The following is a 16,973-nucleotide window of genomic DNA, read 5'->3' as shown; positions in this document are numbered from 1 at the left end:
TTCAATTAATCCTATATAATAATACTGTAAACAAACATACTCAAAGCATTTTATTTGATTTGCACATGGTACATAATATTTCGATATCATCTGAATTTTTACAACAAAAACATAATGATAAACAAAACAACATACAAGAAAAAACAAACATTATCACAAACCTCTGCTATCTCTCTAAATCTTTTTTTTTTAACAAGTAAAAATACTTTCAAATTTACCCAATTTAAATGTATACATGTAATAGTTTTGGCTTTTTGTATGTGAATATCACGTGGTGTTTTTTTTTTTTTTTTTTGCCCCAAATCAATAAAAATATAAACATAGGTAATCAGAGATTACAGAGCTCACCTCAACGTGTGTTGTCTTTAAGTAAGGCAAATTAAGTCACACAATTAACCAACAAAAAGTGTACATCCAAAAATGCAAAATTTATGCAATTTTGATACTTTGGAATAGACCTATATAAAAACTTAAAACTAGTTCTTCATCATGAAAATGTAATTAAAATCCAGCATCTGAAGCAAGATTGAGAGTTTTCATCCCTTGATGCATCATTTGTGCAACTGGTTTATATAAGCCTTATAGTTTCTTGGTGATAGACTTGCACCCATAACTTTTAAGAGGTCTATTATCTGGAAAATGTATGTCGAATTCAGCATCTGAAGCAAGTCCATTAGTGTGCATCCTAAGATGTATCATCCATGCAAGTTTGGTCAACATAGGGCTTAAAGTTACTTGCAAATGAAACCTGTATAAAAAAATTAACCTTTCCAGTAATCCAGAAAATGTAGGTCAGATTCAGCATCCGAAGCAAGCCTAGTAGAATGCACCCTTAGATGTACCATCCATGCAAGTTTGGTCATTATAGGGCTCAAAGTTACTTGGAAATGAGGCCTTCACCATAAACTTTAACTGTTTACTCGTCCAGAAAATGTAGGTCAGATTCAGCATCCGAAGCAAGTCTAGTAGAATACATCCTAAGATGTACCATCCATGCAAGTTTGGTCATTATAGGGCTCAAAGTATCTTTATCCTTCACCAAAAACTTTAACCTGTTCAAACCAAAATGTAGGTCAGATTCAGCATCCGAAGCAAGGCTTTATGCTTTGTATCATCAATGTAAGTTTGGTCATTATATGTATAGTAACTTGGAAATGAAACCTGCACCAAAAACTTTAACCTGTTCACTCAACCGGAAAATGTAGGTCAGATTCAGCATCCGAAGCAAGTCTAGTAGAATACATCCCAAGATGTACCATCCATGCAAGTTTGGTCATTATACGGCTCAAAGTATCTTCGATATGAAACCTTCACCAAAAACTTTACACACAAAATGTAGGTCAGATTCAGCATCCGAAGCAAGGCTGGTAGTATGCATCCTAAGATGTATCATTCATGTAAGTTTGGTCAACATAATAGTTACTCGGAAATGGGACCTACACCAAAAACTGCACCAAAAATGTTAACCTGGACCAAAAACATTAACCTGGTCATTCCTTTGCTGAAATTGCAGCATCTGAAACTTTGACTGGTACAATGAAACACACTAGCAACATCTTCCATGCATGTCTAATCAATATAGGACATAGAAGTACTTAAAAAGAAAACTGCTCCAAAAAACTTAACCTTAACCCGGGACGCCAACGGCGACACCGACGCCGAGGGTTTTTCCCCCCAACTTCGTTGAGGTGAGCTAAAAAGTAACGACTTTAAAACCTTCTGATATATATCTTATTGATCGACCTAGGATTTTATCACAAATTAAAATAATTTACTCTTAATGATGTTACTAATCTATACAGATTCGTTTCTTAACTTAAAAAAAAATAGGTACAACATTTTGCCATATCTTTAAAAGATTCCATGGTGAATGCTGAAAGACGAAACTACATGTATGACAGCCCTATAAATTAGTTTAAATGCTTAATACTGTATGTTAATTGAAATCTCAAAGAGATAATTATAGTAAGAAATTTAAAAAATATTCATGATTAATTGATTATTAATATTACAAGATTTTCTTCATATTAAACGACTGAATACAACGTGTCTGTTTATTCAAGAACTATATATAATATTTTTGTGAGAACTTTCTTTCGCTAATTTTGATCCTTAAATTTACTTACAGGATGCACTACACATACATCGTATTCAATAATGACAAAATTAAAAATGAAGACGAAGTTTTCATTTAAGCTTTACATCATCATATTCAACAGTGACGACAAATGAAGGTGAGATTTTCATCTAAAATGCTAACATTCCTTACAGAAATGTCTTTCCTGATTTCTATTTACAATTATATGTCAATTTTTAGTTGCGGCTTGTGATAAATGTACAATAATATAGGAAAATGGATTTAAAAGGGAAAAATACGTATGAAACATTTGGTATAATCCCACTATCAGAAGCACTATATCATGTATATGTGGAATTGAAGCTGCAGCACGTTTTGGTTTTGGTGAGTTATACTTTTATGTTGATGTCACACAATACACTAAATAAATGACCACACAAACGAATAAACAAAGAGAAACATGTATATGTATTTCCCGTTCGAAAGAATCCGTCCTTTAGAATCATTACACATTCGATGAATAGGCAACTCTTTTTCTGTACATTCACATGGACAAAATTATCACATAATTTATACACATTTTGTATTTCGAGACAAAATATTCCCCTTTTGTAATGACTACAACAGCTAAATAGTTGGGTTAATTCCTTTGTACAAATTTCGATTCCAACTGCAATAATCCAGCTTTACAGTTAGAAGATTAAACACAGCTGCGTCCTTTCACATCATCTTTTTTCCCCAAAACAAAATTAAATTCCCGATCCCGGTTCAGATTTAATCGGATGCAGTTTCCTTGAAGTTAGCGGCGAGATTTCATCCTCTTCGTCCGTAAAAGCAAATTTATCGATCTCGCCGTTCTGTAATCCGTTGGTTTTAATGGGAACCTTTATCGGTATTTTTAGAGTCGACGATGGCTGTTCGCTGTCATCATTAGACGAGGTTTTCTTCTTGATACTTAAATCTTGCGGCAGATCGCCATTGTGGGGAGACGCATTGTTGGAATACAGGGGCGACGTGTTCAGTCGCAAATTCAAATGAGAATGGGCAGTGGGCACTGTAATGGGCATGTGGGAAATAGGTGGGCCTCGTTCTGGGAACGAAAATATCCTTCCGGTTGACGAAGACATATGGCGGGCAAGAGGCGACGTTTGTAACATCCTAGCTGTGGGGTTGAATGAGTGTGGGGACGGGGAAGTGGGAAAAGATCGATTGGTGGGAGAGGGGGATAATGAATACAGAGAGGAGGGGGACACGGACGACCCCGGGGTCAGACGACCGTTAGTTGTGGTTGAAGGAACCCGCCGAGATGGAGAAGAAGTTTTTCGCCGTGTCGGAGAAGACGATAATGTTCGATTCAGTGGGGATGATGGGTATGGCTTCGGTGACGTCACTGTAGGCGACAATCCAATGGGCGACGGTATTGTTAAGCCGTTAGTATAACAGCTGTATGATGAATATGGCACGGTTAATTTCAGTTTCTGTCCATTTGATGAGGGTTTGTTTCCTTGTTTAGTGGTTATGGTTGAAACTGCTGCAGTTTGAGCGCTTGTAGCACCGACTTTAATAGATAATTTACTAGAGTCATTTTTCACATTAATGTTGTTTGATACACTTTTGGCTGAGCCATTTTGAGATATCTTGCTTTTGGCAGTGGGAGTTGAATTATTGATAGAAGATTCAGAATTTATTTTCTCTGACGTAGAGTTCTTTGACGGTGAACTTTTAGAAGAATGTGTTTTCTTTTCTGTGCTTTTATCCAAAGAGGGGGACTTAACACAGTTGTCTTGTGTACACATTTTCTTTGCCATTTTGTCCGCCGTATTTTTTGAAGGTTTATCAGCACCAAGTGAATCAGAAGTTGACACAGAAGGTTTCTGTGCTACTCGGGGATGATACACAGGCGTTGTCAGTGTGGTACTCTTGGTGACAATACCCTGTGATGTGTATTTTGACGTGTTTAGTTTAAGTTTTGGAATACGGTTCGCACTGGGCGAAATGTCTGAAGTTGGAATAACCAATATCGCCGACTTGGATGTCGAAGTAGACGGTTGTTTTTCAGATTTACTTTTAGAATGCTTTTCCTTTTTGACGGGAGATTTTGCCAGTGTGATCGATGAAGAGGATAGAACTTTAGACGGCGATTTGTCTATCTCCATGGGTTTGACTTTTGTCTTATTGGATTCACCCTCACTACAAGAGTTTTCGCCTTTCAAATTCTTATCTGCAGGCGTACATTTTTCTGCCTTTGAAATGTTCACTTTTTCTTGAACTTTCTGCGATTGACCATTGTGTTTTTCTGTCTGAACACCATTCATTACTATATTTGTTTTGGTTAACTCTTTTGATGCCTTACTTTTCTCACTTATTGGTTCGGATATTTCCGTCTTTGACTCTTTGGTTTCCCCTTTCGACTCGGTTATCTCTGTTGCTGACTCCTTTGTTGACTTAATTGTCTCCTTTTTTGACTCATGTTTTTCCCTCGGTGACTCATTTGTTTCCTTTTGGGAGTTGGTTTTCTCCCAATTTGACTCATTTGTTTCCATTTGGGAGTTGGTTTTCTCCCTATTCGACTCGTTTGTTTCCTTTTGTGACTTGGTTGTCTCCCTATTCGACTCGTTTGTTTCCCTCGTTGACTCACTTGTTTCCAATTTTGACTCGGTTTTCTCCTTGTCTGACACAGATGTCTCCATCGTTGAGATACTGTCCTTTGGAGACGTACCAAATTCCGGCGTGGAGGAAAGAGGTATGGTTTTCTCAAAAGCAGTAGAAGTCTTTGCTTCCTTACCATTGTCCTGCATCGAAGTAAAAGACTGCGTTGATTCTTCTAGTTCCTTAACTTTGGACTTCTCTTCGTTCTCTTGTTTGGGTTTGCCGTCAAGGGAAGCGATTTTCTTTTCTTTTTCCTCCTCAGCTGAGTTTACTCTGGCTTTCTCTAGATTCAGTGTTTCAGTGCACGAAATTTCCCGTTTAAACTTTTTGGCGGGATTAGTATACACCGTGTAGTATAAGCACAAAGGCTCTTTCTGTGAAAAAAAAAAAAGAACATAGATTTTAATACACCTTGCAGTATACACACAAATTGTCATTTCTTCAAAAATATATATCTGTGAACAGGGCATAAAACACAGATCCCAGGATATTTCAAAGGTGTAATAAGAAGGCTTTTTTGATTTGATATGTTCTTTTTTTTATTGAACCTATACTAGTAATTCTGCATATTGTATGCGTACATAACAATGCAATCAAAATAAAGCACAATCTCCATCCTCAAATGATTAGAGCAATCATCATTTCATCCACTCGAGTCAGAAACTGCATTTATAAATTCTAATTAGCTGCAATATGAACAAGCGGGCAAGAAGCAACGCATACGTTTGCAAAAATATAAATACCTCTAAAAAAAAATAAGTACGTTTGTACAGTATCATTCATAAATCACATGACCACAATTCATTATCCCTTCGCAACGGAGTTTGAGAGGATATAGTATTGCAAATCGTGTGTGTTCGTTTGTGGGTGGGCAAGTCAATGCTGTACGAAACGGATGTCACCTAATTTGAATCGAAAGCAATATTCTCTTTAGGAGGGGATGTTCCGCCGTGCGGTGCCCTTATTTATTTTGTGATGTATTTTATTTTTATAACGCAATTATTTTACCGCTTATAACATGCTATATTGGATGCATATTGCAAGTAAATTTAATATGAACAATCACGCTCTTTTGAAGCTAAGCAGAGGAAATGTAGAATTGAATTGATTACGTCAAAAGAGTTTCCTGCACTTTAAGGCGAAAGGAGGTTATTAATGTAATAACAGAGTGAAATCAGTGCCATAGAAAGACATATAGTCTACAATTCAAATGATACGAAAATGAAAACCTCGCTCGTAGCGTGTACAATCGTTGCAATGTACGTCGTGACGAGATAAGGAGATCTTTTGCATACAAAACACATCAAGTATTAAACGAGGCGAGGAAAACGCATAACAAAGGAATCTCAGCGTCGACTTAACATCACATGTTAAATAGAATAAAATACACAAAATCGGTGCGAGATATCACCGTGTTTCCGGTCGACGCCTCCTATGCACACGCAAACTAATTAATGATTTTAAGCACAGAAAAAAAATGTATCTTTCAAAATGTGTGTTGTATCTTTAGGAGTTAATGAGTTCAGGTTGATTGTTTTTACCGTCGTCTGGTTACATTACGCTGCACGGCTAAATCTATTTGAAGCTGTGATTAACAAAAGGCTTGCTATTTGATTGTTAGCGATGGGAAGGAAATCGGAGAGGTTTTGTAAATACATATGGTTGTTAGCCAGGAAGCTGTGTATTTCGTATCGTTTTCTTATGAAAGACAGTGCATTTGAATCTTACATCATTCTTTCACTAATTCAAGAGATAAATAACTCCATCATGAACTTTTAATTCAAGTTTTTAAATTTACAGAAATATACATTAGGCAGGATTAAATCAAAAGTTTAATTACAGATCTTTTATATATTATATAAGAAGACCAATCTGCATATTGAAATTGCAAAATCTAAGAGTTAAATTCTTTTTAAATGCTAAGCGATAAGTTTTTTTTTTTTTTCAATATTTTAAACTTTATTATTAAAAAGACTATAAGAGATATAAAGATTAAAAAAGTACAGAGATTAATTTGTAGAGAAATCCATTTAGTACAGGTATTAATTTGGTATAGATATTGATTTTGTACAGATATTGATTTGGTATAGGAATAAATTCAATACATCAAGAATCCATGATTAACAAACCCTTTACATGAATATTATAAAAAAAAGTATAAAGAACGGTACATGTATAACTATTCCGACTTATTATAATGTTATCAAAAAAGTTTAGTTCATTTTTTTCTGAATATTAAATTTAAACCTAAAAAAAACCAATTCCATTTAAAAAAAAAAATGGAATATTTCCAAAAAGATAGCTAGAAATAATATTCCTTTAGGAATTCTGTGGTAATAATTCATAAAACTTTAATAATTTCCAGAAACCTAATAAATCATTGTAAAGAAAGATTCCTAAGTATTAAAAAAATTTAAAAAGTAAATTTAAGATAAGTTCTCTTAGAATTAAGTAAATGAAAAGTTTGTTTTATATGATTATTTTGAAAATTAAATTTAATGACTACTACACAAAAAGAAAAGAAATCCATTTTCTTAACTGAAATGATAATATCTCCCAATGTAATTTCGTGGATTTCTTTTCGTTTTCCGCAACTTACCAAACAGAGCTAGGTAAAAATATTAATGTTTTTTTTTAAAACTTAAGTTTTATGTAATTAGAGTTGAGATTGATGTATAATCTCATTTGCAATTGATATTTTTAAATGTTAATTTCGAATCTTTTGGAAAAACTGAAACGTGCACAATTACTACAGGAATGCTTGTTTCACAAAAACACAAATCAGCACTCTTAAAGAGATGTTAACTTCAAAGAAAATATAAAGTTCATTCTCAGAACTATCCGTCTTTGACATTTCTCTGTCATTCCTACTTAAAATTTGTGCAATCGAGACAATTTGGAAAGATAAAGTACAAACTTAAGTATTTATTTCCGCCTCTTTGTGTGACTAAAACTTTTTGTTATGCAAAACCCCCATCTTAATTTGTAAGCATTAATAGGAACGCTTTCGTCTTTGATTCCAGCAGAAAATATTTTATAATATAATTCTTTTCGGTTTAATTTCTATTGTTTTTTGCTTCTGACATCGATTTAGGCTTAGATAAAAATGGGTTAAAAATTAAACTGAAAATTTTCAACGATGATTATTTTCGTTATTTCTACTCCAGTGCTACATGGTACATTTTCGCCCCGTTTCAAATTTTCTGAAAGTTAATGGGAGCGGAATGGGCATTAACAAAGATGACTTAAATGTCCCATCAACAAATTAATCGAAATATTATTACATAAATATATAAGCATGACAGTTTTTTTTTATTATTATATAAACGAATTTATTTACCCTTCTCCACATGTACATGTAAGCCACGTCAATGAGGGTGTAAAAATCACTGAGGACTTCGTCTGTGTGATACATATCAATCTGTAATAAAGATTAATAAAGCATAAATAAAACTTTTCGAAGACAACGCAGTTAAAATTAAGAAAAAATAGAAGTAAATTCTATACACACAATACTAATTTAAGTTTTTTTTGTTCCCAATTTACTAAGTATTGTTTTTTTTCTTCATATTTTTTGTGGCAAATTCTTCCTTTTTTGTAATGTATTAATTGTATTAATTTATATATACTTTTTCTAGTTCTATCAAAATAAACTCACAATTTGCTGAACACGTTCAAAATTATCTACATACATGTAATTTGCAAGTTTTTGAACCAGAGAAAAAAAGACAGTGGAAATTTCGTCTAGGAAGATTTCAAGAAATAAGTTATTAAGGTTATACATGTATAAATATTGCAAAAACAATGTATTGATAACGAAATTTTCTCAATTTCCAAACATTTTTATTCACTCCGTAGCATTTTCCTCTTTTCCTGACTAATCATGATGTTAAATATACCAGTGATGTAGAAATCAAAAGAATGAATACCATAAATGTAAATGATAGAAATTTAGGGTTCATTAAAAATTTTATATACGATTTTATTCAAATATATTTCACACACTAGATCCATTTTTCATTCTTATTGCACTAGATCATATTCAGACTAAATCTGACACTTTTATGGTAGATGGAATTTATGTCAAGGTTGAATAAGAATGGGGAAAATTTTAGTTGAGTATTTGCATACCTGATAACGGTCACTAAGAGAAAATTTCAGGCGGATGAATTTTTTCAGCAGACCAATGGTCACCACAGCTGGACACAGAAGATATCGACAGTCACCAGTCTAAAAATAAATAATATAATGGATATCTGAGAAAAAATTCAATAAATGAGTTACAGAGTACTTAAAAAAATATTACAAAAATCAAAGAAACTGTTTTCTTGTTAGTATTACTGTAAATACTTTCCCTCTCCATATCTTAGGAATTTTAAGTTTAAAATTCAGTTGCTTTGATTATTTTAACTTAATTGTAGATAAATTCTGTGATACTATGAACTTCAATTTCTTACTTCTTTTCCTTTGTTTTCATTAGACTTTAAAGTTGGTTTTGGTGGCATTCCACTGCAAAGAAGAAATCATTGAATAATGAACAAGAAGCACTGATGCATCTAGTATGTATACATTTCTTTAGGCCAAGGATTTTTATCACAGGTACGCATAAAAATATATTTTGATATTATAAATCATAATTACAAACTTATGTTACATAGAAATTAAACATGATATGTTTTACACCGAATCGGAAATATTCCAGCCATATATCGGCAAAAAAAAAAAAAATCAAACAAAACAATATGTTTTTTATGTATTAAAAAGCAGCCTGAATTATAATATTCAGATAGAACCAAAAATAACCCCACTCCATGGAAATGTCACAAGACAGCAAGAAGAACAGAAGGGATAAAGAGCAATTACATGTAAGGAATCTTACTTTGGACTGAGATGAAGGGCAAGGCTTATTTGTTCGTCCTCTGCAAATATAACCCTTTCTCTCTGGATTTCACCGTCATCATCCGTGTAATACTCAGGTCTGTTGGGATCATTCCATAAACTATCCACATCTGTTAACAAAAAATGGGTTTCTTTTCGGTGCTTTATTTTTTTTTTTAATCTTTTTTGTTTGGTATAATATTTATATTTGTATTTGATTTTATCCAGAACACCCAAATTAAAATAGTTTGAGGTTTTCTCAATGCATAATACATTTAAATTAAAAAAGTTTTTCCTAATATTTTTGAAAATCTTTTTTAAGCATATTGGATACACTATTTATATCTGTATTTAATATTATCCACATCTGTTCACAAGAAAAGACTCCTTTTCAGGGGCTAATGCTTCTAAGTTGAGATTGGTTTTCTTAATGAAAAATTTAATTAATTAAGTAAAGTTTTCTTCCTTTTTGTAAAATCTTTTTCTACCATATTTTGTATAACATATATTTCTGTATTTGATACTATCCAAACCTGATAAGAAGAGAAAACTCAAAATTTAATGAGATTTCTCATCATTGGCTGAGGCTTCTAAATATGAGGTTTTCTCAATGCATAATATAATATATTTTAACAAGTGATGTTTTTCTCTTATTTTGGAAATCTTTTTTTTTTCTATTTGGTATGCTATTTATATTTGTATTTGATTATATCCTAAAGACCTAATTCAAAGAGGCTTCTCAATATCGGCTGACGCTTTTATTGATTGGGGTTATCTCAATGCATGACATATTTAAATCACTGAAGTGTTCCTATTCTTCTGGAACATTTTTTTTTTATTAACCTTTGGTATAATATTTTTAACTGTATTTGATATTATCAGTATGACCTAAACTCAAACAGGATTCTCAACATCGTGTAATGCTTTTTATGTCGGGTTTTTCTCAATGCACAATATATTTAAATTATTGAAGAGTTCCTATTATTATGGAAAATCTTTTTATATCATATTTCGTATAAAATATATACCTGTATTTATTATTTATTTATTTTAAGCAGAAACACGAAACCTGAATTATTAAACGGAAACTCAGATAGGTCAAAATAAATAAAAGAAACGTCAATTCCAAATATTCATCATAAAGAGAATAAAATGATTGGTAGGAAAGCTTTTAAGACTTTACATTAAGCTCGTTTAAAAAGTTAATGTACAGAAAACGTCATGCTATAATATTGTTTTCCCTTTCTATTCAACAATTCAAAAATCATTGTAAAATGACTCTCGTTTTACATGTAGTGTTACTTGTAATTTAAATGAAAACGGAGAAACCTTATTCAAATCCAAGTTCTTCCAACTAAAATGCTTGAAGTAATTTACATAAAGGAAATAAGGAAAGGTTGACATATATATAAATTATGTTCTAGTGGAATCTATAAATCTCCTCCGTAGACTTTTTGCATAAAGATGTAAAGATTAAGAAATACACATTTTCTAATGGTTCAGTTGATTTGTAACCACGTGAAACAATAAAAAATATCCTATATATATATATCTTTTACTCACTGAAAAATCCCTTACCACTGTTTTCAAAATATGAAAATGAGCCAAAATTTACGGCAGTATGTGTTCTTAGAAGGTATGGTTAGCTTACCTTTCCCCCTCTCTTTGTAGAAATCTCTTCTTCTTTTCATTTCGTCTACAAATAAAAACAAAATATTTCACTTTCTTGACCATAAAGTGGTGTATTTAAAAGACAGACATTTAAGTATTCTTACATGTACCTTATCAAATAAATTTTTGAACACTAAAAAACCTGTATAAATAATTACTTCTAAATGTAAATCAAAATACAACCTCAACAAATGGTTAATTATAATTTCAAGAAACAAATTTAACTGGGAAAATTACTAATTACTTCTTGAAACGCATTATACTGTGGGGTATCATGAAAGCACTAGGATTATCTTAAAGATGTCCTATTTACTTCTAGCTGTGTACTTATTAGAAGCTATTAATAGTAAAAGATTATATATTTTATATATTTTTTATCAAAAGTCATCATCACGTCCAATTGAAAGTAATATGTACATCCTTTATTCAACTGAATTAAATTAACCTGAATTATAATCCGAAATTGGAAAAGTACAGTATGACTAGAAACATACCCAGAGAAATTTACGGAAAGTGATAATATAGTCTTATAAAACTTCACCTTTAATATACACCCACTATTGTGTTGATATCAAAAAAAAAAAAAAAAAAAAAAAAAAATTAGCCACCTTTAGCAGCTGTATTGATAAGTTGTGTATTGTAACACTCCTTGGTGGAAAAGGACCTCACCTTTGATAAACAATTTACAGCAAACAGATCGAAACAAATGAACGAAAACGTTTTTGAGCTAAGCACGAAAAATAATTTACCGCGCCATTCACCGCTTAAATGCAATGAAACCCTATAGTAAAGAGCGTTATTGAGCTCATGTCAAGACCGAACATGGAAGTGCCTGACGATCGATACGCAGAGTGTGAAGTCATCTATATTTCATGCTGAGTGTTTGATGTATCCGTTGTCGGGTTATGAAGAGATTGATGAATGACCCGATCTCTGGGCGTTAAACATCAACCTTTCACCCCTGTCATAATTTTCTTTGTTAAAATTTATTCCTCGTACATCAAGGATAAGAAGCATATTTTCCAACTGGATCACGATATATGGAAGATATGAATTAAAAGACATTTATTTTGATAATATTTATTTTCGTAGGTGTTTAATTTTCGTTGCTTTTTAGGTATGATTGATTGTTTGATTGTACATGGTGTTTAATGTCCCATTCGAGAATTTCTTTCTCATAAAGGAATTCTTTCTCATAAAGGAACTTCACCATATACCGGTGAAGGGCTTCAAACATAGATCTATAATCGGCTCTGAGGGCTAATATAGGCAGTTTGGGATCTTTATCGTACAAACACCTGAAGGACCCGCAACTTTCACTTCAAAAGTATCGAGCGCTTGGTGAGGGAACAGTTGATAACTTATCGTCTTTGGTCAGTCGCAGTCGGGTTCGAACCCATGACCTTCCGATCACGGAGATAGCGCGCTCTAATTTCGAGGTTTGAGGAGACCCACAAATTCGTGTCCACCACGACCTATTTTCTTTGAGTTCAAAAGAAATATAAATTTCTTCCACCACGAACTCAAACCCTTTCGAGTCTATATTTTTTCATTCAACCAGAAAATTTAATCCTATAAAAAAGTGATTTTACAGTTCATATAGAAGTTTAAAAAAGCAAAAATTGTTTCCTTACTTTGAAACAATCCAGGCACTAGTTTATATACCAGATCTTGCAGAGTATGGTCTAATCTACAAAAGAAAATCAAAATTAAGATTGAAAGTTTGTCAGTTAAAGATACTTGTTACATTTGGTGTACTATATAAAAAAGCATAAATTGCAAAACAGATCGTATACCGTTAAAATTTTCTTATTAATAATGTTATATAAAGAAGCCCATTCCTATCCTTAAAAACATCCTTATTTTAAATGAATAGTGAAAATGCTTATTTCGCTTTGTATTAAATTCTCTCTGATCTTTAAAAAAAAAACCGTGATTATTTTAGAGATGAGCCGCGTATCATCGTAATTTTGTGTGACGTAGGTTCTATAAAATAGGAGCGTCAAAAACGATTATGCCAAATGTTACATCAAGCATATTCCATTCTGTTTCAGACCAGATATAATTAGCCGAATTTGCCAGAAGATACTAAGCTTCCTGTGTGCATTGATTTTTTTTCTCTTCTGTAAAACTATTCCATTCCACTAATAGCACGGCGGAATAGAGACTGTAATCTTACTGCAGGGAATTTTACAATACACAAAAGTTAAAAATGTTTTTGCAAGCATAGTTATCATATTATTTCCAGATGTGGAGTGAAGAACGCGACTTCGGAAAACAATCAATGTTTCATTTCTTTCTTCTTTTCTTTTAATCTTTGTATCTGAATTGGTAATATAATTATGTAATATTAATGTTTTTATTGAAATTAAATTTAAAATTTGTTAGATCATTCTTTTACCACTAATACTAGGTCTATGACTAATGAAGATGCCGCGGACAAATTTTATGCTGATATAAATAACAATTAAGAAAGGAACGTGTGTAAATTACATAAAGATATACAATACAATATCTTGTGAGTTACACATTGGTGAATAATAAAAACCTCACTATGCTTCTTCTGTCAAAAATGGAACTATTTTCACGGAAGAACAATTACTTTTTTTATATTTCAATTAGTAAAAGATCATAGCCATGATATTCTATGATCAATAAGAAAAAAATCAATATAGAAATTCAAAGCCACGTCGAGTATTTATTTCGATAGTATTTTCTTTCCCTTATAACTCATTGATAAATAGGAAAAGAAACGGCTTATTAGAAAGCTTACAAAGACTGAATACAGAAGAAAATAAAAAAAAATGTATCAGGAACACATCTTAATCTATTAAAGTATAAATAGTAGTAATTCAATCATGTTTATACGAGGGTTGATCCAATAGTCATGTAACAACTACACATGTATATTATTAAATCTTTAACAGATCAAAAATTTCAACATAACTTTAGATACTAATAGGCCTATCTGTTTTGATTTTTGGTTTAAAATTTCATTCGATTATATGAAATATTTTTTTAAAAAATATATTAAGATAAATGTAATGTAAGGTTTTGTATGTAGTCATATGACAAGAATGTTACTGATGTCATCGTGACGTTATATATTTATCAGTATTCAGTTTCAGTTCATACAGATATCATTTTAACCTCTCATATCATTGTTCTTAATTATCTTTACTGCTATTTTGCTTTTAATTTTTCAACTCTTCTGTTCTAGGTTGGAGTATAAAAATCATTTGAATTTGTCCAAAGTTTCTTTTTTTCTAAATTAATTCCTTTTCAAATAAATGTATACATGTATGTATCATAAGAATCAAAAATGGCCTCTGAAGAACAACGTTGGTACATGCATGCCATGTGGCGGCAGAGGAAACTTTACTTTGTACTTATTTTGATATTTTAGAAAGTATAGTATTAGTATATACATGATGGGATTTTAGTTCAAAGGTCCAACAGATAGAGGCGAGATTATATGAAATTAAGACAAAAACTATCTATTCTTAAAGATTTTATTGCAGTTGTGAAATTGCTTTTGGATCAACCCTAGTAATTAAATTATTATCATATCTTTATATTGACATGCTTCTTCTTTGTCATTTCTCTATTATTATTTTCTATTTTTAAATTAATATTTCATTTTTATTTTTGATTTTAAACAATGTCAAATGGATTATTGTTATAAATGATGCAACTGTAACAGTTAAGAACTAGCAAGAAAAAAAATAGATACAACGTAGACGCATATTTTCACCTTGTTGTTTTGAAAAAAAATCCTGCATTTTTTGCATTTGTTTTTGTCATCCTCAATAAACACTAATAATAATATTTTTGGTTACAATATCTTTAAATTCATGAAATATTATAATTTCAAACAGAAATCAAGCTCAAAAAGTCCTCAGGAACATTACAAGTTGGTATAGAAGAGCAAACACTGAACTCTAAAACATTAGAGGTGGGATCAGGTGCCAACTCATCCATTTTATTTCCCAAATATTAAGTAAGTAATTTCTGAAAATAAATAATCTTATATAGATATATAGAATACTTTAACTTACCTTATATTAGTAAACGGTTTTGTTTTGTGGACTTGGACATCGCATATTGGACAGAATTTACTGCTTTCAAGATACGTTACTATGGTATCAAAGTATTCAAAAGTAAAAAAAATATCCATTGAATTATATAAAGTCATACTACCGGACTATACATGTTTTACAAACTGAAAGAAATAATGTTAAAATGAAATCAAGTCAGTATGAATTCAAGTAAAATCTAACTGTATCAATATGTATCTTTTCTACTTGAATCAAAATACATTATATTCTTTTTTCATTAGATTTATCGGTTCATTCCTTGTATTATATGGTTTTTTTTTAAAAATCGATCACTGTTATCATCATCGGATCCTAATAACGTATAAATGTATTAGAAATTGAAGAAACGTGTTAAGATTTTTTTGTAGGATGAATGACTAGAACCACTCCTACTGCCATGCAATTTATTTCATTACTAGTATTAATTCTTTAAAGAACTCATAATTGTATTCCGCGAAAATTCCGAAATTACTTAGATTATATCCGATTCCGGTCTCACTTAAGGAAAAATATCTGCAAATTCATATATTTGTATATATTTTAAATGCAGTTATATCAATAGTAGTTTTGAAATAGTTCTTAGAGCTAAGCATAAAAGTCCCTGAGGTTAATGTGGTAAGAAATTGCTTAATTTTGTTTAATTTTTAATAAACCCAGCTTTTGCAATTTTATTCCATGTTTGACATATATAATATAAAAATCATTTGCTTCAAATAACTATCTTGCTTCTTGTAAATTTCACATACAATAATGATACTGAGTGCGAATGTTAATCTATCAATTAACGAGTCGACGTCCCGACTATCTGGCAGAAACGCAACTCAGCGAAAATAACGTGCACAATCTTCACCAATAAACTTCGATCAATATTGATATTGACTTTAGTGCTTGTGTACTCAGTGGCCTTTTCTTTACCTTACTGCGGTTAATCACATGCATTATCAGGAATTCCTTGCTTAATCTACTTAAAAAAGTAACCCAAATTCCGCATGAAAAGCCTGTTTGTTATCCATTCCACTGTGTTCTGCATCACTGAGCTCTGAGCAACTTAAACACACGGTGACGTCACAGAAGGTTGTAAATTTCACACAAGAAGATAAAGAAAAATCATTTTTCTTCATCGCTTGAGAGCATACAAGTTATTTATGAGCTGTAATGTTCACAGTGACTCACAACAAATTTACGTAATTATATGCATCTATAATAACACTTCGTAATCATGGATTCATTGGTAACTCTTCTGCAAAACATTATTCTTATAAAATAATAATAAAAATGGAATACTTAATGTTTACTATTAAGTTTGCAATACAAATATTATTAATATTCCTCGTGAATAATGAGAGATATCGTGATAGAAATATCAATGGTACATGCACAATTTTCCTAATCTACATTTGTTTTTATCTCAACGTAACATGAAATAAAGAAAATATCTGATATTAATCTTTAAACTTTAGACCTTGACAACAAAGAAATTTTTTATATTATGTTATTTGATGACAATGACACATTTAAAATACGATGATGGAGAAAAAATAACACAGATAAAGATTATAGACCAAAAAAACAATCCTCCATTTGCAAGTGATAAATATTCA

The 16,973-nt window shown here is 31.5% G+C and overlaps 1 protein-coding gene across 1 annotated transcript; it reads right to left on the bottom strand.

Annotated features, from left to right (window-relative positions):
* Positions 1 to 2,802: 2,802 nt before the first annotated feature.
* On the bottom strand, positions 2,803 to 15,412 carry LOC134253836 (polycomb group protein Psc-like; the record flags this gene model as incomplete). Its single annotated transcript, XM_062736428.1, has 8 exons — positions 2,803 to 5,100; positions 8,067 to 8,147; positions 8,858 to 8,956; positions 9,184 to 9,235; positions 9,606 to 9,735; positions 11,256 to 11,300; positions 12,910 to 12,965; positions 15,334 to 15,412. Coding segments are annotated over 8 exons (2,816 nt in total), but the record flags the coding sequence as incomplete, so codon positions are not given.
* Between the last annotated feature and the right edge of the window lie 1,561 nt (positions 15,413 to 16,973).

The sequence above is a fragment of the Saccostrea cucullata genome, unplaced genomic scaffold (genome assembly GCF_032062105.1).
Source record: "Saccostrea cucullata isolate Sc308-1 unplaced genomic scaffold, CSIRO_AGI_Scuc_v1 ctg1478, whole genome shotgun sequence".
NCBI classification, from domain to species: domain Eukaryota; kingdom Metazoa; phylum Mollusca; class Bivalvia; order Ostreida; family Ostreidae; genus Saccostrea; species Saccostrea cuccullata.
The sequence above is the reverse complement of the archived record's forward strand: the minus strand, read 5'-3'. Positions and strand labels throughout refer to the sequence as shown.